Source organism: Stereum hirsutum (genome assembly GCF_000264905.1).
Source record: "Stereum hirsutum FP-91666 SS1 unplaced genomic scaffold STEHIscaffold_7, whole genome shotgun sequence".
Lineage (NCBI taxonomy): Eukaryota > Fungi > Basidiomycota > Agaricomycetes > Russulales > Stereaceae > Stereum > Stereum hirsutum.
In genome coordinates this window covers 2,130,187-2,156,346 of record NW_006763137.1, presented here as the reverse complement: position 1 = coordinate 2,156,346, position 26,160 = coordinate 2,130,187, and the positions used below count along the sequence as shown (strand labels likewise).

At 47.8% G+C, this 26,160-nt stretch overlaps 8 protein-coding genes across 8 annotated transcripts in view; 3 read left to right on the top strand and 5 right to left on the bottom strand.

Moving 5' to 3' along the window:
- The window catches only part of STEHIDRAFT_111358 (uncharacterized protein), a gene marked incomplete at both ends in the record, with an annotated part of 3,589 nt that extends 1,157 nt beyond the window's left edge, over positions 1 to 2,432 (bottom strand). Inside the window, 13 exons of the mRNA XM_007304497.1 lie at positions 18 to 133; positions 195 to 553; positions 607 to 687; positions 741 to 833; positions 895 to 933; positions 992 to 1,149; positions 1,215 to 1,563; positions 1,614 to 1,760; positions 1,809 to 1,865; positions 1,925 to 2,005; positions 2,061 to 2,135; positions 2,198 to 2,263; positions 2,320 to 2,432. Of these exons, the coding sequence (XP_007304559.1) occupies positions 18 to 133; positions 195 to 553; positions 607 to 687; positions 741 to 833; positions 895 to 933; positions 992 to 1,149; positions 1,215 to 1,563; positions 1,614 to 1,760; positions 1,809 to 1,865; positions 1,925 to 2,005; positions 2,061 to 2,135; positions 2,198 to 2,263; positions 2,320 to 2,432 (1,734 nt within the window). The remainder of the gene's footprint in view (positions 1 to 17; positions 134 to 194; positions 554 to 606; positions 688 to 740; positions 834 to 894; positions 934 to 991; positions 1,150 to 1,214; positions 1,564 to 1,613; positions 1,761 to 1,808; positions 1,866 to 1,924; positions 2,006 to 2,060; positions 2,136 to 2,197; positions 2,264 to 2,319) is intronic.
- Positions 2,433 to 4,084: 1,652 nt separating this feature from the next.
- Positions 4,085 to 4,824, bottom strand: STEHIDRAFT_157260 (uncharacterized protein; the record flags this gene model as incomplete). The annotated part of the gene is made up of 4 exons (XM_007304496.1): positions 4,085 to 4,438; positions 4,488 to 4,520; positions 4,605 to 4,713; positions 4,772 to 4,824. 4 exons carry the CDS (start codon positions 4,822 to 4,824, stop codon positions 4,085 to 4,087), a joined length of 549 nt encoding a protein of 182 aa, XP_007304558.1.
- A 610-nt stretch (positions 4,825 to 5,434) lies between these two features.
- Positions 5,435 to 7,403, bottom strand: STEHIDRAFT_157259 (uncharacterized protein; the record flags this gene model as incomplete). Its single annotated transcript, XM_007304495.1, has 4 exons — positions 5,435 to 5,448; positions 5,504 to 7,016; positions 7,079 to 7,292; positions 7,360 to 7,403. 4 exons carry the CDS (start codon positions 7,401 to 7,403, stop codon positions 5,435 to 5,437), a joined length of 1,785 nt encoding a protein of 594 aa, XP_007304557.1.
- Positions 7,404 to 8,228: 825 nt separating this feature from the next.
- Positions 8,229 to 10,645, bottom strand: STEHIDRAFT_157258 (uncharacterized protein; the record flags this gene model as incomplete). Its single annotated transcript, XM_007304494.1, has 5 exons — positions 8,229 to 8,790; positions 8,882 to 8,989; positions 9,199 to 10,235; positions 10,297 to 10,543; positions 10,602 to 10,645. 5 exons carry the CDS (start codon positions 10,643 to 10,645, stop codon positions 8,229 to 8,231), a joined length of 1,998 nt encoding a protein of 665 aa, XP_007304556.1.
- A 706-nt stretch (positions 10,646 to 11,351) lies between these two features.
- STEHIDRAFT_157257 (uncharacterized protein) lies at positions 11,352 to 12,595 on the top strand (the record flags this gene model as incomplete). The annotated part of the gene is made up of 7 exons (XM_007304493.1): positions 11,352 to 11,403; positions 11,457 to 11,533; positions 11,585 to 11,748; positions 11,802 to 12,167; positions 12,231 to 12,384; positions 12,438 to 12,456; positions 12,525 to 12,595. 7 exons carry the CDS (start codon positions 11,352 to 11,354, stop codon positions 12,593 to 12,595), a joined length of 903 nt encoding a protein of 300 aa, XP_007304555.1.
- Positions 12,596 to 13,009: 414 nt separating this feature from the next.
- On the bottom strand, positions 13,010 to 18,440 carry STEHIDRAFT_157256 (uncharacterized protein; the record flags this gene model as incomplete). Its single annotated transcript, XM_007304492.1, has 14 exons — positions 13,010 to 14,212; positions 14,277 to 15,310; positions 15,368 to 15,529; positions 15,582 to 15,627; positions 15,686 to 15,879; positions 15,936 to 16,025; positions 16,082 to 16,243; positions 16,301 to 16,424; positions 16,477 to 16,633; positions 16,687 to 17,224; positions 17,277 to 17,442; positions 17,495 to 17,765; positions 17,823 to 17,922; positions 18,179 to 18,440. 14 exons carry the CDS (start codon positions 18,438 to 18,440, stop codon positions 13,010 to 13,012), a joined length of 4,509 nt encoding a protein of 1,502 aa, XP_007304554.1.
- Positions 18,441 to 20,525: 2,085 nt separating this feature from the next.
- On the top strand, positions 20,526 to 23,372 carry STEHIDRAFT_157255 (uncharacterized protein; the record flags this gene model as incomplete). Its single annotated transcript, XM_007304491.1, has 6 exons — positions 20,526 to 20,607; positions 20,673 to 21,107; positions 21,368 to 21,813; positions 21,935 to 22,653; positions 22,722 to 22,979; positions 23,063 to 23,372. 6 exons carry the CDS (start codon positions 20,526 to 20,528, stop codon positions 23,370 to 23,372), a joined length of 2,250 nt encoding a protein of 749 aa, XP_007304553.1.
- Positions 23,373 to 23,532: 160 nt separating this feature from the next.
- On the top strand, positions 23,533 to 25,871 carry STEHIDRAFT_131483 (heat shock protein 70; the record flags this gene model as incomplete). The annotated part of the gene is made up of 10 exons (XM_007304490.1): positions 23,533 to 23,681; positions 23,813 to 23,827; positions 23,883 to 23,975; positions 24,039 to 24,168; positions 24,214 to 24,231; positions 24,303 to 24,405; positions 24,465 to 25,015; positions 25,070 to 25,344; positions 25,402 to 25,605; positions 25,676 to 25,871. 10 exons carry the CDS (start codon positions 23,533 to 23,535, stop codon positions 25,869 to 25,871), a joined length of 1,734 nt encoding a protein of 577 aa, XP_007304552.1.
- Between the last annotated feature and the right edge of the window lie 289 nt (positions 25,872 to 26,160).

Genomic DNA, 26,160 nt, shown 5'->3' with positions numbered 1-26,160 from the left:
CCAATTGAATTGGTAACTGGGACAGTCTTCTTCATGTTGGCTCGCCGCATGTTGTCAAGGGGACTGGGCTTGGAGGGTGAGGAGGGGCCAGCACTGTTCTTCTTCTTGGTCGGAGAGGGACGAGTCGGTGACGCTGTGGATAAGTTGACTATAAGTTAATTTGATTTCAAGTAGCAGGTAATATAATTGCTCACCAAGTTCACCAAACATTGTACTGTACCCAACTGCTCCTTCATAGGTATAAAGAGACAGTTCACTTTCGCCAAGGGTTCGGCACATGAAAGCAATTGCCCTCTCGTGATATTGACTGATATGGTATATCTGAATATCCTTATACCCCTTGGTACTATTGGCACCGATCGCTCGACCTTTGATGGTATTGGATTGATGTACGATTCCGAAGGAAATGAAGAGCGACGGAATGATAGTATCAGGAATGTGAATGGTCGGGTTCGTGGATACTCCAAAGGCGGTGGAGAAATCATCGGGATTGGCATATGCGGGATTGTGAAATCGCCCAGCCTGGGTGAATGTGAGAAGCTGAACCAGTGCCCTGTACCACAAATCAGTATCAAAATATTGTATCACTGCAATGAAATAACTCACGGTATCTGAATCCCAGTGAAAGAGCTATCATCCAGGAAATCTAGATCAATTGTTGAAGTGGAACCAGTGATACCACCAGCCCTAAATGCTCATGAGCATACTTATAAATATAGATAATCATTTAAACAACTTACTCTGGATACGGGGGAACATTTCTGAAGCTTGCCTGCACAAGTTTGTGCTGTAGGGTACGACTCGTCACACTACAAATAGACATGTTGTACTTCCTGTTGAAATATAAGAGTGAGCCAAATATCACAAATGATACGCAGAATGTGACACCAGTACCTTGTATCCTTGACATTGACACCGCTCTTCTTCGGGAATCTGAAGAAGTCAAAATATGAGATGCAGACATGTGAAAAATTAAACAAAACATGAATACCCATGAATCTGAATGGATCCTGCACCATCCTTTTCAACCTCTGGGTCTGCCGCCTTCTTCTTTCCTTGGGCAATCTTCTTGCGCCTTTGAATAGAGTCAGAAGAAAGTTCCCCGGGATCGGTGTCATTGCCATTGTCAGGAATCCTTGAAGAAGAGGCCTAACAGTATTTTGATAACACATGAAATTAGAAAGCGCCGGTAATGGATATAGAAAATAACTAACCTTGGAAGTCTTTGCTCGCTTGGGTTGTTCAGGCTCCTCTTCCTCCTCCTCTTCCACCTCCTCTTCCTCCTCTCCATGCGTATATTCCTGCTGTTCATTATTTTCCTGAGCATCGTCGTACTCTGCACCATCCTCATCTCCAGCATCGCCATCCTCTTCAGCCTCATCGTCAACAACAAAGTCGTCCTTCTCATAGCCATCAACAGTCATATTATGCTCTTCATCACTGTAAGTTTCAGATTGAGCTTGATCTCCAGTGTCACCTATCTGAGCCTCGATTTCTTTCATGAGACGTGCAAGGGCAGCTCGCTTCTCCCAAAGTTGTTGATTCGATAATTGACTCGCAGAACTGTGCAATGTGTCAGTTACAGTAAGTCTAATAAATAGAAAAGCACATACGATTTGGTGTGCCCCTTTTGCCGGCTAACATCCTTAGACATGAACGGATTGTCATCATCTATGTTCATTGCATGTTTCTTCGCCGAAGACCTTGGTGTCTTTGGCACTTGCACTTCCAAAGGCGGTGGAGTCTCAAAGCGAACCGGCCTGATAGCATATCAGTATAAGACTAGATCAATAAGCAAAATAACATACTTCTTTCCAGGCGACTTGGAAGGCGTATCAATGATTACACCTTCCAGTGTCCTTTTACTATATCATATACACAGTAACGTCAATATATATTTCTCTTGAGCATGACATATACTTACCCAGCCCCTTTAAGTTTCTTCAAAGGAGAAGGTGTTGAAGGAGGAGATATACCAGGCGGACTAGACGGTGGGGGGGTTTGGCTATTACAGGAATGAATGTATGCATTATAAACTTATAGAAAGAGTATATACATACTCAGGAGCATTCTTGACATCTTCATCGTCCTCATTATCGGAAGTATGCTTGCGCTTAGCAACCTTCTTGTTGGTACTAAACACAAGTATTGAGTTGCAATAATGACACTTATTCGTGATGAGCATGAATTAACACACCTTTCCTGGACATTGCCTTTTCCAACACCCTTCTTGTTATCTTTTTCCTTGTCAGATTTAACTTGTCTACGCACATATACAATCAATATTACTCGATGTATGAGCAAAGTAGTAATACTAACCCTCGCGTATTACGGCGTGCAGGAGACTGGGCAGCAGCAGAACCGGCCACATCGCCAGCATTCTTAGACAAGGCAGCATTTCCAGAGTTGGCAGTGGCGGCTTTACGAGGCATGGTTGATATGAAAACAAAGTTGGGTGAGAATGATTGCAGTGAAGTACGGGGATGGGATGTAAGTTGAGCAAACGGCGAGATACTGTCAGTATTTAACCAGTACAGACAATGCAATAAACGTGTTTCAGGGTGTTGAAGGTACCGAAATGAATCTTCTGTTCTTCGCCATAAATGAAAGCCGTGAATGAGATTGGTTTACACGACACTAGAAGAGTCAGAAGAAGGGTGTCAATATACTGATATAGAGTAGAACCAACTCATATGACAATGATGATCGAGAGTAGACGAACTTCATATTGATGGAAATAACCGTGTGATATTCATTCCACTATAAAGATTATCCAAGTCACATTGTTAGTTTGAATATTTTATGGAGGGAATAATCCACGCACAATGGCTGATGCATCAACAACAGTAAACTTGAATTCTTAATTAGATTAAGAGAATTGAGTCCAATTGTTATTGTACTAATCAACGTGAATGATCTTCAAGGGTCATAAATCAAAGTGGTTCGTAAAAGGATATAAACAATACCAAATGAACTAATTCGTAAGTAAATCCGCTCTCAAGTCCCTAATAAGATCCATGGTCTCCTTCACTTGAATCCACAGCTGGGCCGCATCAGTAGCAGGACGTAATCTAGCATCTACGACCTCATGGGTAATCGGAAGAATAGTAAAACTACGCTTGTTTTTCAAGAAGGTGAAATTTTCAGGATAATGCGAAAATTCAGTATCAGGAGGAAAAATGGACATTAAGTAGCAAGAAAGATCTTTGAAAGGTTTTTGGGCACCAGGTACCGTTGAAGTTCCATGATAAAAGAGTCTAAGGGAATGGAAAGGAGTCACCGGGATGCTCTTCAGCGGTAGATTTATGTTCTTATTGAAGAACAATCCCAACTCCTGCAACTCTGGTCTCCGTCTGGCCACCTCTGAAAGCACATCCACCCCGAATGAAGATCCCGTATGCACTCCAGGATGCGGATTAAGAATGAATTTGGTGAGGTGCGGAAGCTTGGAGAGGAGTATACCAATCTGAGAGCGAGTGATCTCAGCTGGGTAAGGATGAAGGAGCTGAAATGATTCCAGGAGCGTAAACCTCGCCACGACTTGAAGACTCGCCCATTGAATCCTCGGGAAGTCTTTGACGAATGAAGATGGTGGGGAGAGAATAAATAGGCCAAGATGTTTGAGCTGAGGTGCACAGTGATGTATGTTTTGTAATAAATCGTCGTGTTTGGATTTTGACCATTCCACCTGTTTCGTCCCGAGGAAGGAGAGATTGAGGGTGTCGAGATTGGAAAATGTGTAGCAGCAGAATAATATGCGAGCAGCCTTGAAGTTTGGCACCAGAAGGTCTATTTCTTCGATCACAGGGAATGGTGTGTGCGGTGACTCTATGTCATTTCGTTTATACGAATTGATGACATGGCAGTTCAATCCTCTGCATATATCCGTATGACTCCGTAGGCCGATTCTGTTGGGTTGTATTGATTGGCCTATTGATTGAAGGTGTGGACAGCGCATGAGTCGTTCAAGGATTTCATAAGTGACGAGATGCACCGGAAAGCTGACATGGATAAGGGTGGAGCAGACCGATGTGATGAGGGCGCAGAGTGCCTGGATAGTCTTCTTATGGCTAAGTTGACAATCTCATTCACTGACAGAATATATGTGGAGCTCGGTGATGTTAGGGCAGTAGTCTTTGAGTGCAGAAGCGATGGAGCTGATGTGACTCTGGTCCTGGATGAATTCTTGCGTCATGGTGAGGTGTATTATACTGAGGTTTGGTGACATGAAGATTGGCAAGAAATTGTAGTCGAAGATGTAGACGGTGTGTAGGTTGGGGAATATATGAAGAACCGGGCGAGTTGTATTCAGGAGCTGGATGCCATCCTTGGTGAGCTTGTGACCATCGTGGAGGGAATTGTCCTGGAATACTTTCACGTATTCTGCGAGCGGTAGCCATGATTTCCATTGAGTGGCCATTGGAGCAGTGCGTATGTACTAAAGGAAAGTCAGTCACTGCAGTATCAAATACAATGTTGGTACGTACTATGACATCGCCTTCATCGAATCTAGCCGGCGTCTGTGATAACGAGCAATGGACAAGAGCCATAAACACTTTGGGATTTGCAGTGTGCCACACCGCGGCTGTTGCACAATTGCGGACCAGTTTGCTAACACGAGTCATAGCAACTCTTGTATTGTTATCACAATCGTCCAATATTTGAGTCAAGAGCTCTGGGGCTTGTTGAAGGCGTGGCCAACCGGTTGCTTGCCTAGTTCAATATCTATATGAGGGATTTGACTGTATACAAAGTGTATGGGCAAGCGTACGGGTAGTTGACCAGGCATTGAAGACCAGCTTGGTTGATACGCTTCAGAGACATATTGTTTTGAGATCTGCAACTCATGAGTAACTGAAGGAACCAGCAATGAATCTATTGATAGCTTACTTGAGACAAGTTATGGAGAATGTGGTTTAATGGATTATGTTTGGTTTGACCTTTGACTAGGCAGAATAGGATCAGTCCCAGTAGCACAATATAACAGAAGGAAGTGGACATGAACACCTAACAGTGCAATAATGGACAGAGGGGGGAATGACTCGAGGCAAAGACTTTTATTATCTATGAGAAAGCGAATCAGGTACAGTCCGAGTTGGACGGGAATAGAAGACGTATCTGAAACATAGTATACAGACCCTCATCGCGGCACTTACTCCTTTGGGTCACCGTGCAGAGAGAAGAACACCCAAATGAATTACCCTAATAATAGGAGAACCTGACTAAATATGTGAATGATCGATAGAAGTGGTGGACATTAAAAATAGAAGAGTTCAAAGACCCTCTTAATCCAATGTCCAGAGTTCAATATCCCAAGATCGACACACCAGTTCACATTCATAATATAACTAGCGAAAAGAGTTTGAAATATTACGCCTAAACAAATACCATCAAGTATTATTTTACTACTCCAATCAAAGTATAGGGAACATATTCAAGATAGGATTCCTATGACAATAATGAGGCAAGACCGACATACAAGAATATGATGGTCAAGACTTACCATTGGCCTCCATGTCTTCCCTTCTCACCATCCGACTCCCATGAACGAGGATAACAGTCTCGTGAATCTGTTTCATGGCCCCTCTTACCCCTACCCATGCATCTTGCAGGTCTTCAAGACAGGTGTCTGAGAATTCGGAGAGTGATCCATCATTGTCCTCAAAAAATGTCGAGACAGGACGGAATGGTGCAAGGGAGGAGGGACATGTCTTGATCTTGGCGCTGGGAGGTAGGAGATAATATAATGCGTGACATGTTGCATTATATATCGTATCATCTTCAGGCGTGAAGGAAAGGCCGACATATAAAGTGCGAAGTAGGTCGAAGAAGACACCTTCTTGAATGGACGGCATCGTCTCGTGGTAGTTCATGAATATTCCCACCTCTTTGAGTTTTTTTCCCCATGCTGCCATTGCAAATAATACGTCGAGACCATACGAAGTACTGCGTATGATCACAGGGTGGGGATTGAGGATAAATCTTGTCAAGGATGGGAGTCCACGGGTGATCTTGGCAATATGATGGGATGATATGTCGATTGGATAGACGTGAGTGATTTCGAAGGAGACGAGGTCGACGAGGAGGGTTATGGGAGACAAGTCGATCCAGTTGACGATGGGAACGTTCCTTATATTAGAAGAACCCTTCCGCTGGGATGGAACCATGAATATCTTCAGATGCTGGACTTGCGGGGCAGAGTCGTATATCCGGTAGAATAGGGGTGTAAGCGAGAATTGAGCAGGAGAGGGAACACCAAGGTTGTCGGGCTTTAAGACCGTGAAATGGAGTGTAAGAGAGTCGAGTTGGGTAAGAACAGTCTCGCGTAAGAGTTGTGTGGCGATACTGGGATAGGGAAAGGAAATGTCCAGATCCACGAGGTTTTTGAATGGAAGGGCTAAGTTCATCGGAAAATGGATCTCGCTGTAGGTCCAGTGTAGAATATCTTGACATCCGGTGTATAGGATAGGCTCTGCGGGGCCTGCCAGCGAATGATAATTGGACTGGATCGAGCGGAGGTTTTCGGATTGTAGGAGGGATTGAAGCATTCCCCAGTCGGCGTAGTACACTGGGAAACTTGTCTCTGTCAGAGTTTTACAAGCTCCATGGAGAATAGAACGAATGGTGGCCGTGGCAGGAGAATGAGAGTCGGAGGTGGGCAATATGCGCCATGGATAGATGTGCAATGCTTTCAGGTTGGAAATGTAGTCGGATATCCACGGAGCAGTGTCTTCCATATATGAAGCGTGACCGTGCTGATCCTCGAAGCTAACGGTGAGGTGAAGCTCGGAAATAGTGGGCGATAAGAAAAGTGGCGAAAGATGAGCCTCCATGATGTAGGCCCTGGATAAGTTTGGGAATAGGTGCATTTCCGGCCGAGTGGCGAGAAGCCTGAAGATATCGTGATCCTCGAGACCATAAGCAGATTCGATGGACTGATCGGAGAATTCTCTTGTCATCTCAGCAAGAGGTTTCCACCGTGCCCAGTCCGCTTTCGTAGGAGTTCGGAGGAGTCTCTTAACAAATATATATATGTATGAGCAATTGGACAAAAGACAATAGAATATGTGTAACTCACGATCATGCGCTGTCTATAGGTGCCTTTGGTCCACAGAATGCCTCTGGTGAGGAACAGAAAGACTCTACAGTCCACGCGATACCATATCAACTCGGTTGCTATGAAGTTAAGCTTCTTGTTGAGGCGGCTTGCCGGAACTTGCTCGTGTCTTTCTAAGTGGCCAAGAATATTGGTCACCAATTCAGGAGCGTCTTCAATCCTGGACCATGCACTCCTAGCAATAGGTGTAATACATGTACCGTTAGTCGATAATTATGGCTATATTGAAACACCAAACTGACCTCAAAAGGTTAGGTTGATGAGGATGAAGATGTAAATCCGACATGATTCAAAAGCGAACTTCCTAGATGACATCTTATCAGTAAACTGAAATTGGGAAGAAAGGCTTGATACTCACTATTCGTGAGTGAAATTATGCAGGGTGAGGGCAGATAACTATCCAGAAATTGGATAGGATTTAACGAAGAAAGTCAGAAAGGGTGGGTTCAAGGAAAGTGGGTGATGCACGATATAAATGGATCACAAAAGAAAGGCGATGTCGGCTAAGGAACTGAGGGAAATGATCACTTGAGCCCCCATAATTAGCCGTAATGGAATGAAGAAGTGCGAAGCCAATCGAGGATGTTACAACTACTGAAACCTGTTACATGCACAACTGAACAATAACATCGCCCTGAAACATTAGACGGTGAAGTCAAGAAGACTTCTATGTCTGAGGAAAGTTATCTAAATTAGACTCCTGAGTACCGAAATGAAAATTCTTGATTAAAGACCGCTAAATAGGAAGCTGATGAGATAGAGAGAAGCCTCGGAATGCATATTCTAAAGTGATAGGTTCAAACACGAAGTTAACCAGATCGAGAGAAGTATCAGAATGAATATCATCAATGTCAGGAGAGATTGAAACATGAAGCCAAATAGATCAAGAGAAGCTCATAACAATATCATTCACGAAAGACGATCATCTTCATCAGACACATATACCCACAGGACTGAAGAGATAATGTAGAAGGTAAAAGGAACAATATTAGAAGTTGACTATCGTTCTACACAAAATGTCTGAAGTTTACTATTAAATTCGAGGTAATATAGGTATGAGAAACAAAAACCGATTGGAATGCAATCCAAAGAACAAAAAGAGCTGGTTAAACTATTTGGAGAAGAAGGGCGTAGACTGTCCTTGACGGGGTAGCCTTTCAGCAACAGCCAACTGATTCTCAAGCCTCCTACATGCCTTCTCTAATACGTCTATATGATAACGGAGACATTCCACCTCCACCAACGCCGAATCCCGTTCCCTAACTGACTCTAAGTTGTTGCTGACGAACCTCCACTCCTCATCTAACCAAGGTAACTGATCCTCACCATCATATTCCATACCAAGGGTTGTCGGGTCGACAATGACGATACGAGAAAAGGTTGCATCCAGTCGGGGTTCTTGCTCACGGGGCATAAGGATGAAAGGAAGTTGGTTTGTGATGTTTGACAGGAAGCTTGTGATCTGCCTCGATCTTCTGTGGTCACCGACAGTCATGAAGGAGTTTCCGAGATGAAGGCGGTCGAGTTTGGAGATGATAGGGTGTAATGCGGGTAATGTGAGGTCGCCTGTGGAGGTATCCAAAAACAGGCCTAACTCGCGTATCGCTCGACAGTTTGTTGCGACTTCAAGGAGTACATCCGGAGTGAGAGAAGATAGTGTATAGATGAGTGGACTGGGATTAAGGTGTCCGGAGTATTACGACGAGACAGAGGGAATTTTCCTGATATTTTAGCAATTTTTCCGGGACTGATAGGACCACTTACTGCAGAGTTATGACTTTAGTTATTTCGCCAGCCAGCGGGCCGCAGAGGGCCGGATTCCGCGCCTCGGTTCCGCGCCTCTGCGTCCCGTTTAGGCAGGTAGTTTTCCAACTGTATAGTAGACCGGTAAGCGCCGGAGCGCGTCCTTTTAACTTGTGGGAAGCGTCCTTGTCTCTTTATCATTGACAGTGACGCTTCTCACAGGTGAGTCTTACTATAGATTGCGTCTCTTTCTTTTTCTATTACTTTGTGAGGGCAATATCATTGACAGTGACGCTTCTCACAGTCGTTCTTCGAGTGCTCGATTATCTGCGCCTCACATAAGGATGAGGGATTCGATGTTCCAGTCTTTAATAAGCAGGGCAAGTCCATGGTTCGTGATATTGACCGGGCTATTATGAACGAGGTGAAATCGGAGAAGACCCGATAGTTTGCGTAAGTTGACAAGCTCGTAGTATGAGATCACGTCGTGGCGGGATAGGGCGCTGACCAGTGTGCCACTCGCTGCAGCGGTATTGATGGTAAGGTCCGTAACCGGACTATTCCTCTGCGCAAGGGTTTCGATGATGAGACGAATACCGACCGACATGTTGGTGTACGCTTCACCACTGATGCGAATAGTGTAACGCAAAATGCGGTCGACAGGGAAGTGGGGGTTGCGAAGGAGATCGACCGCGGCCATGGGATCGTTGAATGCGATGCCGATTGTATGGAGCATAGGGAAGGATCCAGCGCGTAACATAGGGAATGAGGTCATCTGAGATGTGCCGAAGTATCCAACGGCAGCCATCGGGCCTGTCCAGCCATCTTCAGGTGTAGGGGATGCGCTTGTCTTTGTGACCATGTCGATGCTTTCAAGGTGCGGAAGATTTGAGAGGATGTGAAGAAGGCATGGGCTGAGATAATAGAGGGGAAGTGAGACGCGGACGAGTGTTCTGCACATGGTATATGCGTTCATACATGCGATACGGGCGTCTTCATGGTTGACGAAAGTACTGTCGTCGACCTCGCCTGGGATGAGCATGATTTCCGTGAGACTAGGGCAGTTCATTGCTGTTTCACTGAGAGCACCAAGGAGGCTGATATTGGTATCGCGAGCAGCGGCAGGCGTGATACGGGTGGATTTGAGGTTCGGAGAGCTGAAGGCCGGAAGAAGCGATGACGACCAAATGCATAAATGTTCGAGGTTTGGGAACATGGGACCAAAGTACCAGCTGCGAGCAATGACCTCTATGCTTTCCGGCGTCATTCCCCGATAGCCATAAACGGAGTTATCGTACAGTGCTTTAGTGTGCACGAAGAGAGGCTTGTATCGGTCCCAGCGCCACTTCGGGATAATTACATTCCTGGGGATGACCTGGAAGCACATATTGCAATCGTAAGCCGTAATACATGAAGATAAATTTACTATAGCATACCAGTCTGCCTTTAGTTGGATCTGGGACATCGTACGTGAAAGGCAGGCCCAGTATTCCCGCAAAAAAACCGAAATCGAGTTCCCGATAGAGACGACATATAGCAGGATCAAGCCACGATTGGCAAACCCGTGCGCAGGTAGCAATATCGCTCATAGGGAGGAACGACATAATGTTGAATACAATTTCGGGTAACATGATGGCTTGAAGGTTGAGGACGATGATCATGTAAGTTGTCAAAGGATCATCCCTATATATCCGTAAGTCATCGGAAGATGAACAGATAGAGTATGATGAATTGTGCTTACTCGAACTTCTGCTCGACACTGCGCAATGGTGTTCTGAGTGCCATGTTGAAGGGATGGATATGGAGCTTTGAGAATATGAGCGACATAAAACCAGAAACAAATACTCTATCTTACTTGTATGTGGAATTATATTAGGCAGACACAATGACCGAACGTGTATGACAGATACGTCGTAGACCCTGTATTGGTTTGATGTTAACATTGAATTCGACAAGGAACATAATAGTGTTTTTACCCACAGTCTTGATGATGAGCAGTATAAGTATGACCAGAAGTCGCTTGAGGATAAGTCAATTGACAAGGGACTTGGGAATATACGTGGATTCGACAAGGGACTTGGGGAATATACGTGGATTCTGCATATCGTGCAGGCATCATATAAAAAGAAACGAAGGAGGCCACGTAAAGAACCTGAAACATGCGCCACAAGTGGTAAGCGAGACAAGCGAGAGGGGCACGCAGACCAAGCGAAATAGGTTACCCTCAAACGTTCAATCGGTGCTAGTGCTTCCACCGTACTGTTATGAACTCCTTCCACCGTACTGGTATGAACTCCGTTCATATATCGTACATGAATTAATGACAGACATGTTCAGATCGAGCCAGATATGGTTGAAGTTGTTTCCCCACCCTAGATCAGAAAAACATGCCGCGATATAAAAAAGATATAAGAGACAACACACCGTATTTTGTTCTCAGTCCTAACTTCGCATCGAAATAAACTACGTCCTGCCCAAGCCAGTATCTAACATGACTTTCAACGTTGTCGACTTCCGTCACTATATGGAATCTTCTCAGAACAGTGAGTTCAGTCTAACGTATAAAATAATAAATGATGGTACTGATTTTATGCAGCCGCACATATCGATGGTGTCCTGGCCGAGGTCAGAGCTCAAATGGATACTTCAAACTTTCTTTATCCCTTGAAGAATGTGAGTTCACAAATATCGTCAATACATATAAGCTCACTGTTCAAAATATAGTTGCAAACACTCAACGAACGCACCATCATATATACGGATACAGACGGAAATTCAACACTTCTTTTCAACGAAGGAAGCTCGGAGTCCGAAGGCATCGAAGCAATATTTGTCGTGCAGGGTGTCTTGTGGGATTTCACCCTTCCTCCAATCATCGCAAAAACAGAGTAAGCCATTCACAGTTTTATGTAAGAAGTGTACAAGAAACTTACAAACACAGCATTCCACGCCGTGTTCAGTTTGCTAAACAGAGCATAGTTATCCATGGATGGGGAAATAAACATTTTGTTGAAGATCGCCAAGCAATCGAAACCATCCATCAGAAGATGTCGGCCAATTACAAGGAAGGGACGCTGAAAGCTTGGGACGTAATCAATGCAGTGGACTCTAATATGACTTCAAAGGAGTACTCCAACCGTTATTTTACACCTATTCAACATGCCAATGGCGAGCCCAGCATACCCTTTGCATCGAACGTGGATCCACATCACCATCTTACCCGTGCAGCCACATCCAACATGGTTCATCTGCCTACTAATGAAGTGGGGTACTACCAATATATACCCATGCACCGTCGTAAATCTGAGTGAGTCGTCTACACTTGCTCTATGGATACCAATAGACTGACCTTGTATAGAAATGATTGCAGCTTTATATGCTTCAATCCGGCGCAGTTCAGAGTTGGTCAGATAGTACAGGCTCAGATTGCGTTCAAGACAGTACCGTCTGGAGGCAAGACTCCACAGCACCGCTTGATCTGTCAACTGAAGAGTATAGCAATGCTTGATAATGCCATGCAACAGGTACGTCAATACTGATATATATATGTATATTTACCCTCTGATTGAAGGAGTAGACTTACGAATCAATTATACGTGTGCGGGACGAATATCACAAGCCAGGGAGGGGATTAGCAATCAAACGACCTGTTGGATATTTTCAGTCTTCGCTATTGACCGGAGAAACTTCGACAAAGAGATTACGAACCACGGAGACCCAGGCAGAATCACATGATGTGAGCATGGCCGCACAAAAAGAGGGAGAAACAGGAGACAGTAATGAATCCGGAAGTTTAGACATGGGTGGGTTGAATCTGAGCGACAACAATACCGCGGTGTAGTCACTTGGGGAAACGATCGTGTGGCTATTACTAGAGAAGGGTAGTTAGTACAATGAGGTTTGATCTCAGTGTCATGATGCGTACCTCAGGCAAATCACGTTGCTTGCAAAATAGTATGAAGCTCGAGCAAGACATGATCACAACAGCGGCAAAAGGTATATAAATAAACAAAATTGTAACAAGAACATGTACAGGTACACTAAAGCTGACACGTACAAGACTCAAAGCAATCATCATCAGGAAATACAACAATCGCAAGTCTAACAAGTTTTGAGATCTTACAACAGAAGTGCTCAGACATAGGACGATCAAAAACCGTAGCCTCTTTCTCTTTCTCTGTCAAATGCTGGGAAAGAATTCTCTTTCTCTGTCAAATGCTGGGAAAGAAAATCATGAAAGACTGAGAAAGCTTTCTTGATTTCGGCGAGAGAATACTTATGCCTTTTATCCTTCTTCTCTACCAAACCTAGCGCAATAAGCCCCCTGATACCACCTGCATTGATCTTCACCATCGCTTCAACCACATCATCCAGAGACGGCTTTTCAACGTATCCAGCATAAGAAAGATCCAAAGTGCATAGGTAACCAATCAACGATCCTATATTGGGAAAGAGATTGGTCTTCTTTCCTGTGGATGGTGAACCTCGATTGAAACAGAGATAGTCGTCGAAGAAGGAGTGGAATGGTAGAGGAGAAGGTGGCTCGAGTGGTGGACGGTTTGCGATACTCTTGTAGGTCTTGAAAACCTTGTGAGGAGGATAGCACCACTCGAGATTGATGGAAGACCAGTAGAGACTAATATTGTCGACTAAAGGTGTATGAGCACCTTTGCTATACTGATTCGGATTGGCCCAATACGAGTGAGTCTTCGCACCAGGAGTGATGATAGAGGAGGGATAGTCCGGTTGGTGAAGGCGAAGGACACGGTTCTTGTACTCAGCGAAGTCTTGCATGTAGGTGGGGTGATCGAAGTGATACTGGGACTTGAAGAAGATGGCGCGAAATGATATGGCACTGAAAAGAAGCGATTGGTTGAAGTCACGACCAGAAAGGCCGGATGTGGACATGGCGTGAAGAACGGATGGTGCACGTCGAGGAAACGGAAGATATCCATCGAGATCACTGGCTACTTCTTTCATCAACTTCATATCCTCAGCCGGCTGATCCTCTAGAGTCCCCACGTAGCGTGAACCCTGTACGTTCTCATGAGGATACGGACACTCCAGAAAGAATGCCAGTTTTCGAAGGACCGTAAGAGCATGATGCATTCGTGATAATGAGATCCGCGAGGGATAGGCTAGAAGAGGTGGAGATATTGAAGGAGATGGTGACAATGAAGAAGAGACCGTGCGAGAGGTAGACGCGAGGGTAGTGGAAGGTGTGATTTTGATACGTTTATTTGATGGACCCGAATGGGGTTGAAGTTCTTCCAGTGATCGTTTTGAAGATTGGGATAATGAGTGGAGTGGTGGGGGGAATTCTAGATCATCTTGCTGATCAAGTGAAGCGGTCTGAAAGTATACAAAACACAGCATGTGAGTAAAAAGCACGTACACATGTGAATAATGAACATACATATAGTGAGGGACTTAGCGCCATTGCAACATCAAGACCATTACTCGACTCCACCAACTTATCAGGGCAACATGCGCTCTCATCTCCATCTACCAGTAATTCTTGGGAACAGGTTGCAACTTCGATGGAACTCGAGTAGGTTGTAGCAGATTGATCACCTCTGCAAGATCCATGCATCTCGTACTCGACGTGATACTGGTCCAGCAAAGTTCGAGCTGAAGAGGTCTTGACAGCAGCTTCACAGCTTCGGATATGATGAAAGAAAGGTATGAGCTGATGTAGGAAGATGGTGCGAGTTTGTTTTCGAGATCGGCCCAGCACATGCTTCGGCACGTGCTGATAAACATCCCACACTTCGTCGAGTAGCAGAGACCCCAATCCAAAAACACTGACGAAGTTCTGCACCACCCATGCCTGACTATCTGCGATCTCATCCTGTGGGAAATCTAGCCACTTCTGCAAGATACGCTTCATCTGAAGATAGACGCGCTGTTGAAGAGTGGGTACACAGTCTGTGATTGAATATTCCTTGATCCCGATGGTGCGAAATGTTTGAGGTTCGGATGAAAGATGAGGAATATAGTCGCTGGGACGAAGAGTGAAGGTAGGGAGCCGGGTTTCGAGTACGATGAGAAGATATCGTGCCAATTTGCAAGGCCAGGATAACGAGAGGGTATTGCGAGCGATGTGTGGCTGAGAGTGATAGGCGCAGATGGACTCTAACCAGAACCATGCGAGACAATGGGACATGAGGATATGATAGCGAGTAGAGCGGATAAGGGCGTAGGTTGCATGGATTTCCTCCGTAAGGCGCCTCATAGCTTGCATACTGGCAGACGCAGATTTGATGGTATCCATCGAGAGCCAAACCTCATTGCGCTGATTGATGCGACGCCAGAAAGGAAGAACATGACGGCGTAAATCAAGGTCCCAATCAGAAGAGGAGTCGTGGATATAGGACGTGCTTTGCCGGTAAGCTATCAATTGGCTAGAGATGGAATGCTCAGAGAGCCAGGAATTCGTTGGAACAGATACTAGTCAAGGAAACAAAGTCAGAAATGAAGTGCATAATGAAGCCGATATCGACTTACTTTCACGGAATATCCTGCAAAGATCTGCCAATATTGTTTCTTCATCCTTGGCTCGAATAAGGAGGTTGTTGAGGCGGTTTTCCGTCGCAATGACGATAGCGTACACATTGTCGGACGTATAGAGCAATTCGTTTGAAGCGACGGAGTCTGGAACATAGTCCTCTGAACCAAAGACAATAAGATTAAAGAAAAGACTAAAGGGATTATGTACTACTTGCCTGCCTGAAGTCGAGTAGAACGTCGAAGACCACCGCGATACACTACATTAAGGTCTGTAGTTATCACTGTGACGGTACGGCGAACAGTACGTCGTATGACTTCCTTCTCAGGCGCTGACGGTTCCCTGTCTTCTTCCTCAATTCCCATTTCATCCTCACCCGCTTCCTGATCCTCACTATCCTCATCATCCGCTAACTGGTCAACTTCATCCTCAGATTCCTCTTCCTCCTCCTCCTCATCTGCCTTGCCCTTTGACGAACCCGGTGTGTCGTCTTTCTTTTTCCTTGGTGATTCTGTATGGTTTATATATGAGCAACAAATAAAGGACAGTGGACACAATAATACTCACTACGGGGGCGGCTCTTAGATTTTGCCTTGTTCGAACATTTCTTGCCCCGAGCACCCTCTTGCTGCTTCCTGAGTTGACTCTCATAAGAGTCTATTATCCCAAAGAATTTCAGTGACAAGGAAAGAGTGTCCAAGAAGTCGACTCACTATTTCTGATGAGACCGGATTCTGGCGTGAACTCGGAAGTTGCGATACCTAAGAAGTCTCCTGGGAGACCCTTATAGGTAGAAGGAATAAAGCTAGACGTATGCGCAACCCAATCCTGCCATTCTTGAGCTGCCTGACGGCGAGGGGCATCTGCTTCAAAATCTGAATAATATGTGAAGTCAGCGACTGATTAGAAATTGATAGAGCATGGAAATTCACCATTGATATGTGGGGCATACTTCCACTCTTCCAATACTCGTTCGATATCCTCCTCTGTCACTCCATAATGATCATCGCCAGAAACCGAAAATGATTTCAAGAACGCCACAGGATCCACGCGCAACTAAACTGAAGTCAAAATATGAAGACTAAGAAAGTAAGAAGACATAACATACCCCGGATTTGGTCCCAAGCTGACAGAGAAGGCCAATATTCATCAAGTAAATATTACGAACGATGAAAGTGATCCAGGCATGACGAGGCATGATAATATGACCATCTTGAGTGAATGTGGCGTGATTCTCCAGGGACTGGACATGTGGATTCTGAGGACTACATGCAAGCAAATGAGATTAGAAAATTTCCAATGAATAAGATAGACTTACTTGTTTTTAATAGACGAAGGAAACTTCAACATGTTCGGATAGTTGACCTTAAACGCCTTGCCCTCCTCGAATGTCACATCATCCAACTCTTCCTCTCCTTCCGTATCAGAGTCTGCGCCCTCTTCCTTTCGCCTCTCTTCCCTCATCGTCTTCTTAGCGGCAAGACGAGCTTGATGCTCTTGTTCGGCATTACGTAGACGTGTATCAACAGAAGCAAATGCCGTAATCGAGAAGTTATTCAGAATGTGACGGGGAGGATAGAGAACAAAAACAAGTCGAGTGGCAAAATCAACCCAACGCGTAGCGTCCGTACAAATTGGAGCAGTACCACCATGAAGACGGAGACCAGAAAAGAATAGGCAATTGAAACTCTCTAAGGTAACAAATACTCCCAACTCAATTAGATGAAAGAACCCGCCATGATAACCCTCCGCCGGTATATAATTACAACCCAGCATTGCAGTGAGCGCACCGTCAGAGTCGCCTTTGTCTATATGAGCACCACCAAAGAAGCCAAGAGAATTTAGCTGATTTCCAGCTAGATGATTATATCAGTAAAGACTCGTATTAGATGAAAGGAATCAACAAACCTTCTTTCTTTTTCGCAGAGGCAATGTTCATCTGAACATTACCGAACATTCGGTTATGATCGACGCCAATGCGAGGCGCATTGACGAGATCAGATTGTTTGGAGACCACCTCTTTCCAACGTCCAGGAAGCATATTCGCGAAGTACATCCCCACTTCCGTCGAATGCTACAAACTTGATTAGAGGTGATACAGAGATTAGATAAGTAAAGAAATATACCTTGATTGCGCCTTGCCTAAGCCGAACACCCTCTTCCAATTCTCCGACTGACCCCTTCCCCTGACCGGCTGGTGCACTGACTTGGGTTTGTTTCTCCACCGAAACCGCAAGATTATAAGCGCGAGTGCCAGCGCCTATACCCTTACAATGTCCTTCCCGCTCAAACGCAGTACCGTTCGCACCATCGTCCGGTTTGATTTCGCTGTCTGGCCCAAGTATATTTTTGCGAAACTCTAGTAGGCTTTGAACAACGGGAATTGTTATCCATCGCCTAAGTTTAAAGTATTAGTAACAGAAACATCAGACGTGAATCAATAAATAAACTCACTTTCCGAAGGCCATGAGTTGAAGAGAATCGTTCGCTCCGCTCGAATCTCCACCAATCGGCCTGGCAAATAGGACGTCACCATCCTCCGCATGCAATAATCCTGTACAGACAAATGATGCAGAATAGGTGACATGGGATGGAGAGAACAGATGAGACGTCTGAAAGCAGGAATAGCTCGGCAAATAAAACACAGCACAAAAGAGGAAATAAAGATCGCAAAGGAAGGGATGTATGACGGGAAAGGGGGGGGACAGAGATATGGCGACTCGAAGTCTACCAGGCAAAACAATGCAAGCAGAGGCGACTCGAAGTCTACCTCAACAAACAACCAAAAAGACAAGATTAAAAAAACTGACCGCAATCATGCATGAGAAACTCTTTGCTTCCACTAGGGATCTTCAGGCCCTTGGTGTATTTACGGATTCGCTTCATACGTTCAGCATCTTTAGTGTCCTCAAGATAAACATATATAGACCCAAAGCTATGATCGGGATGTTGGACATGGTTATCGACGATGAACAGACGAGGAAGGTAGCTTGGGCGGTTTTCGAGGCCAGGGACAGGAGTAGCGCCAGGTATGTCAAAGCGAGAGCCCTCATAGAAGTTGGTGTCAGCCATTGTGAACGCCACAGGGGCAAAAGCAACTTAAAGAGAGGGGAAGAGGGAAAAGTAGATGGAGGCGAGAAGAGAAAGGCAAAATGTGGCGGATGGGGACGAGCGATCATTAATAATGCAGAACCGAGAGTAGGGACAATGTACACTCACCGGTTATTTGGCTGAAGAGGGGGTCAATCGCAGATCCATCACCAAGATTGATATAGCAATCTCGATCTCACTGATCAGGTACCAAGGAATTCAAGAAACAACTTGATTGGGTTTTGGGCCGAGGTTACGGACAGCACCAGGGCAAATAACATAAAAACCAGACAAGTTGGATAAAAATGAACATATTTACAAAAGGGATAAAGGATGTGCTGGTCTAGGGTATTCCACGCTGAGTATAGACATTCACCATTTGTGAATTCCACCGGAACCGTCCTGTCGCCCATCCACTCTGAAATAACTAGTCACGGAAAATCACTAGATCAGCCAGGATGACAACAAATAAGAAGAAGGAAGAAGAAGAAGCAAATATGAAACAACTGTACCTCCTGTTGACCTCGCCAAGCACTGAAGAGGCGAACGTTCTGATTCGCTCATTATGCCGAGCTGACAGGCCCGGCGTACAGAGACGGGAGATGGATAAGACAAAAATAAGAAAAGGAAATGAATGAAATGAATGAGAAAAAGAGATACGCACATTCCAATGTACTTGGCACACCGACCTGTCGGGCACAGTGCACAGAGCCACCATATAATATCATCCATATTCAGGGCATTCAGGGCATTCGAGGGCATACGATGACGCAGGAAGTGTCGTCGTTTCACCAACGACGACGCTTAATGCGTCATTGAATGCCACTGTGCACTGCGAACAAACCGACAGTCCCTGAGTATAAAGCAAATCCGTACCTCCTGTGTCGAAATCACCGGGCGCCGGGCATCCGAATGTTCCGATTTGCTTGCCCTGCCTGTCGGACACTGTGCAGTGCCGGAAGAATAATTGGCCCATATTCAGGGCATTCGAGGGCATACGATGACGCAGGAAGCGTCGTCGTTTCACCAACGACGACGCTTAATGCGTCATCGCATGCCACTGAGCACTGCGCGAAAACCGACCAACCCCATACCTCCTATCGACCTGGTCAGGCACTGAACAGGCGGCAGTTCCGATTCGCTCCTTATGCCGAGCTGCCAGGCACAGTACACGGAGCCGAGAAATAGAGAAGAAGCATGAGAGATAGAAAAAGAACAAGAAAAAGAAAGACGCACATTCCAATGTACTTGGTATACCGACCTGTCGGGCACAGTGCACAGAGCCGGAGTATTATATCACCCATATTCAGGGCATTCGAGGGCATACGATGACGCAGGAAGCGTCGTCGTTTCACCAACGACGACGCTTAATGCGTCATCGCATGCCATTGAATACTGCACCAAACCCGACGGATCCCGTTTGACGAGTCTGAGGCCCAGGTCACCAATGAGGAGACCCGCGCGTGCTCCTATGGACTCCAGCCAAACGCGCAGGTACACTGTAAGTAGACGGGAACAGCGACTCAAATCCAGACACAACATAGTGGCGGCTTGGAGTCTACCAAGACAATATAACAGCCTCTCGAACCCAGACACGACATTGGCGACTCGAAGTCTACCAAGACAAAAGAACGGCGACTCGAAGTCTACCGGAGATACGACATGAGATCCAAGGCCAGCGAAGACTCAAAAAATAAACGACGAAATCAGAGGCCAGCAAAGACACGAAGAAAGACAAGAGGGAGCAGTTCGAAAGGAAACGGTCGCGCGACTCAGTGCGTCCATATCTGAAAGGGACAACGTGGCGGTATGGCCACGTGGCGGAGTCGCGTCTGGCTTCACGCGTTCCGTCTTCTCTATTTGCCAACGTCCCTTTGTGTCGGACTCTCGTTCAAGGCGGTAGACTACGAGTCGCCGACATGTTTGCTTCAGCGGTAGACTACGAGTCGCCGATATATTTGCTTCAGTGATAGACTACGGCTCGCCGCGTTGCTTGGTTACTCGCACGATCGTGACTGGCAAGCGTTTCAACGCAGTCGTCACGTCGTGCAATATCTCGTCTGGCTTATGTCCTTACCGTCTACCCGCTGGATATCGTACTTGAATATGGATACCGATTTGATGGACAGGGCATGGGCGCGCCTCTCGAGTATGCTCTCTGTTTCTCTTACCATGCCTATATGCTGATATATCTACTGTAGGGACACGTCACAGGCGTTATCGCCTTCTTCGCGTCCATCGTCGAACGCGCCCTTGCCCTGCCCACGGAATGGTTTGGTACTCTCGAACTCCCCACGCAAACGACGACCCCGACCCGACTGACGCACTCGCACCGGCGCCACCCATCGAACGCATCCATCCCGCTCGCCTCGCCAATGAGAGTAACGCCACTAACGACAACCCGACGCCCTATCGATATCTGCATCCCGGTCTACCTGAGCTCCTCCCAGCTCCGCACGCTCTCGCCCGTCCACCTGCAGTCCCGAAGCGACACTCCCACCGTTCCGTGCTTTCCGTCCATCGCTTTGCGCGTACCCGTACCCACTTCGCTCCTCCTTCCTCCTTCTCTAGCCACTTGCACGAGCTCTAGTCACTTACACGAGCCGAGATCCAAACAATCCGATGCAGAAACGTCACCCGCCAAACGAAGTGCGTCCCAGTCTTTCCCCACCTTTATTTTCGTTTCGGTTTCGTATTTGCTTCCGTGTGGCACACCACTAACCCCGATCCCTCCCTTTATTCCGCCGTCGCGTCTGACCACCACCACCACCACCACCAACCCCAACCCATTCAAATGTCCCCGCCTCGCTCCAGCCGATGGGTTTTCCGTAACAACGCCTCCCCCTCATTCCAAGCCTTCGTCCGAACGAATACCCGCTCCTAAGTTCGACAAACGCACTCGCACCTAGCCACCCATCGAGCGCATACGAGCGTAACGCCGCTAACGACAAACCGACGTCCCCGCGATATCGCCATCCCGGTCTACCTGAACCACCTCTCAGCGCAGATCACCACGCTCTCGCCCGTCCACCTATCAAATAATGCGAAACCCGTAACGCCCCTCCGACCTCCCCCAAACCCGCACAATAAACCTCTCTCATACTCTTCCCATAAACCCATGCCCTCACCCCCACCCCCTCTTCCCGCCTCCACATCCCTAACGACGCCGACTAAGAAACTCACTCCCATCTCACGCACCTCAATCGCCCTACTCACCGACGTGATTCACAACCCGACCTCCGCCTCAGCCCAGCTTCTCGGTATGCACCTGCTGCAGAACGGGGTGCCGGAGGTTCCTGCGGGCGTTGGAGGATGGGAAGATGCCGGGGAGAGGGAGATGAGGGTGGGGTTGGAGGTGAGTCAGCAGGGGCAGAAAGGTTCAAGTTCGAGGACGACGGGAGGGGTCAAGTTCCTGAGGTGCGTCTGTTTCGTTTCTCTCACAACAATTTACAACGGTGATGTTAATACTATTACAGAGGCAGTCTCGCCGACCTCGCGCGTCAGACGTTGTCCCGCACTTCGATGTCCCTCTCGCTCTGGTACAAAACGATGTCGAACAGCAACGCGTGCCGTTCGCCAGACCTGACGCTTCGCATCAGCCGGATCCTGCAGAGCACATTGCAGAGCAAGCGATCGGACGGTATCGGGAGTGTGCGATCGAGGCTGCAGACCGGACAGAGAGAGAGCGCTCCGTCGACTGGCTCGCTGCCTTCCTCACCGAACTCATGTCCCGCCCGGATACACTGGCACGACTGAGCGAGGCCGATATCGCAGGTGTGCTTGCGTTCTTCGCATCCATCGTCGAACGCGCCCTTGCCCTGCCTTCGGACTGGTTTGGTACTCTCGAACTCCCCACGCAATCGACGACCCCGACCCGACTGACGCACTCGCACCGACGACACCCATCGAGTGCATCCATCCCGCTCGCATCGCCCACGAGCGTAACGCCGCTAACGACAAACCGACGTCCCCTCGATATCGCCATCCCGGTCTACCTGAACCACCTCTTCGCGCAGATCACCACGCTCTCGCCCGTCCACCTACAGTCCATCCTCCCCATCCTCTTCCGTGCCCTCGCTTTCTACTCTTCTCCACTGCCCAGACTCTCCATCAACGACCTGACCCAGTTCGACTCTCTCCCGCTCGAACGCGAGATCGTCAACGCGTTCGACCCGCTCCTAAACGGGCCCTACGCGTTCACCTGCTTCCTCATCCTCAAACGCCACCTCCTCCCACCTCCCTCCCTCTCTCACCCCGCTCCAGATCTTGCCTCCCCCTTATCCCGCTCTCCGCACCGGCCTCTCCTACTCAATACCCGCCGCGCTCCATCCGCTCCGCCATCCAGTCTTCCACCGGCGCCATCCGCGCTCTTCGTCTTTCCATCCGTCGCACCCTCTGCGCCCGTCTCGCCCGCAGCAGCATCGCCCGCATGTCCTCCGATTCATTTACACACTTGGGTGCACCGGGACAACTAGTTGACGGGGAGGAGGCGAATGTCGTTAGGGAGATTCTACCGGCTTTGTGCGGGTATCGCGCCTCTCAGGTACTTTTTTTTTCACTTACTACGCGTATATACTCATATATTCATTCAGGGACTAAGACAGTAATCCGTACATCCTCCCTCTAACCTACCTATCCGAAGCTCGCGATCCCCTCCTCCGCGAACTCTCATCCCTCCTCTCCGGCGATACCTCTCCCGTCATGACCCCCTGCAACCCTCCTCTCTCCTTCCTCCCCTCTCCATCTCCTCGCACCTCTCCGACGCAGACATCGCCAAGCTCCCCTGCACGACCGCACCGAGCTCTTCCCCTCCATGCTCACCTGGTCCACTTCCTGAGCCCTCATACTCTCCAACACCGACAATCCGTGCTTATTCCGTCAGCTCACGGCCGCTCACCCGTCGGACGATGTTAGACGCGTTACAGGAGATGGCTGATGTTGTGAGGCATTCCGATGCACAGGGAAGTCCTGGTGGATATGGTATTGCAGCGCTGGAAGGAAATGAACGCCCGGAAGGGCGAGATGGACGGCGGAAAGGTCGTCTGGCACGCCCTGGCTGACAAAGACCACCGCAATGTCCCGTCCTTCGCGGACGCACACAGGCCGGCTCTTCTCCGGCCTGTCGTTCCTCTTTGTTCTCCTCGTCGCACTCATCTGCCTCTGCCCGCCAGTAAGCGCAGATTCAGAAAAGCCTGACTATGGCACTGTTATCGGTATTGGTACGTGCCCTTTCTTCTCGTGCTTTGAAAACTGGTCCTGATCGCCTGTTCACCACTAGATCTTGGTACAACGTATGTCGAGCTTCCAGGATCATTCTAACTGCAGAATTACTCACGACGTGTCAACGCCTACAGGTATTCGTGTGTTGGGTGAGTCTCTCATGTCTCATGGGACTGTACGCCTTAATGACTCATTGTTTGACAGTGTTCACCGTGGGGGACGTGTCGAAATTATCGCCAACGACCAGGGTCACCGGATAACGCCATCATGGGTCTCTTTCACTGACGATGAACATTTGTAAGGATCTGCTTCTCCAAAACTCACCGTGTTTTGCATTCTGATATAGTATTTCGTTGGCAGAATTGGTAACTCGGCAAAGAACGCCTTCCACTCCAACCCAGAAGCCACCGTGTTCGATGCTAAGCGTCTCATCGGTCGCAAGATGGACCAGCCTGAAATCAAGCACAACATCAAGCACTGGCCTTTCAAGGTCATTGAGAAGGGTGGGAAGCCGTCGGTCCAAGTTTAATACAAGGGAGCGCCCCATGACTTCGTACGCCGATCTCTCTCACCTCCCGCAACTTCGAGTATTGTTTGCTAAACGGGTTTTATGCATCGCTTTAGACACCCGAGGAGATCTCCGCTATGGTTTTGATGAAGATGAAGGAGACCGCTGAGGCTTACCTCGGCAAGAAAGTCACTCACGCCGTCGTCACCGTCCCAGCCTGTACGTCGTTCGCTACCTTGCCACTTCAGAATCTGAACTTACCCACTATTCTTTACCAGACTTCAACGACGCTCAGCGCCAGGCCACGAAGGATGCTGGTACCATCGCTGGTCTCCAGGTCCTCCGTATCATCAACGAACCTACCGCTGCCGCCATCGCCTACGGTCTCGACAAGAAGGGTGGCGAGTCTCAGATCATCGTCTACGATCTCGGTGGTGGAACTTTCGATGTATATCTCCTTTCCATCGATGACGGTGTCTTCGAGGTCCTCGCCACCGCCGGTGACACCCATCTCGGTGGTGAAGATTTCGACAACCGTGTTATCGAGTACTTTACCAAGCTCTACAAGAAGAAGACCGGCACTGACGTTTCTGGCAACCTTCGCGCGCTTGGAAAGCTGAAGAGGGAGGTCGAGCAGGCCAAGAGGACTTTGTCTTCCCAGCAGAACACGAGGATCGAGATTGAGAGCTTCGAGGGCGGCAACAACTTCTCCGAGACCTTGACCAGGGCCAAGTTCGAGGAATTGAACTTGGACCTCTTCAGAAAGACGATGAAGCCCGTCGAGCAGGTTCTCAAGGACGCCGGTGTTAAGAAGGAGGATGTCGACGAGGTCTGTCGATTGCTCTCTATACCTTTTTTTGGTATTGACTATTCCGATTTATAGGTTGTCCTTGTCGGTGGTTCGACTCGTATCCCCAAGGTCCAGCAGCTCCTGAAGGAGTTCTTCGGTGGCAAGGAGCCGTCCAGGGGTATCAACCCCGATGAGGCCGTCGCCTATAGTGCTGCCGTCCAGGGTGGTATCCTATCCGGTGTGGAGGGAACCGAGGATGTCGTCCTCGTCGATGTCTACCCCCTTACCCTCGGTATCGAGACCACCGGCGGTGTTTTCACCAAGCTCATCGCCCGTAACACCGTTATACCCACCCGCAAGTCCCAAATGTACGTTATTTTCCTTTTATATTATTCGCATCAATCCGGCTGACGCATTATTCGTAGCTTCTCGACTGCGACCGATAACCAGCCCACCGTGTTGATCCAGGTGTTCGAGGGTGAACATTATTTGACCAAGGACAACAACCTTCTCGGCAAGTTCAAGCTCTCTGGTAACCCTCCTGCTCCCCGTGGTGTCCCTCAGATCGACCTCACCTTCGAGGCCAACGCCGATGGTACCATGAAGGTTGGCGCCGCCGATAAGGGAACGTACGTACCATTCCATCGTCTACCCTCTGAATTCGAGACTGATTTTCCTTTCGTTTCCTTGACTCTATAGTAGCAAGTCCGAGTCTATCACCATCACAAACGAGAAGGGTCGTCTCTCCAAGCACGAAATCAAGCGCATGATCAAGGAGGCCGAGGAGTTTGCGTCCGAGGATGAGGCTCAACACCGTCGCATCGAAGCCCTCAACTCCCTCTCTTCCTACATCCAATGTGAGGGGCCAGTTCGGCGACCAGGAGGGCGTGGGTAGCAAGAACTCGGACGATGACAATAAGGCTATACTGTCGGTCACGAGGGAGACCACGGACTGGATTGACAGGAACAGACAGAGTGCCATGGTGGGTGAGCTGGAGGGAGAGTTGGGTGACGTCCTAGCCGTCGTGTTATATCAGAGTATGTCAGATTGTGGACAGTTTCGAGTCCAACGCCGACGGTAACGTGGAGTTGGCACTCATATAAAGCTCCCAAACATATTGTAGTATATACAATCGGGTAGATACACTGTTTTGTGTGAAACATTAGCCCTTTCAACAAAGAGG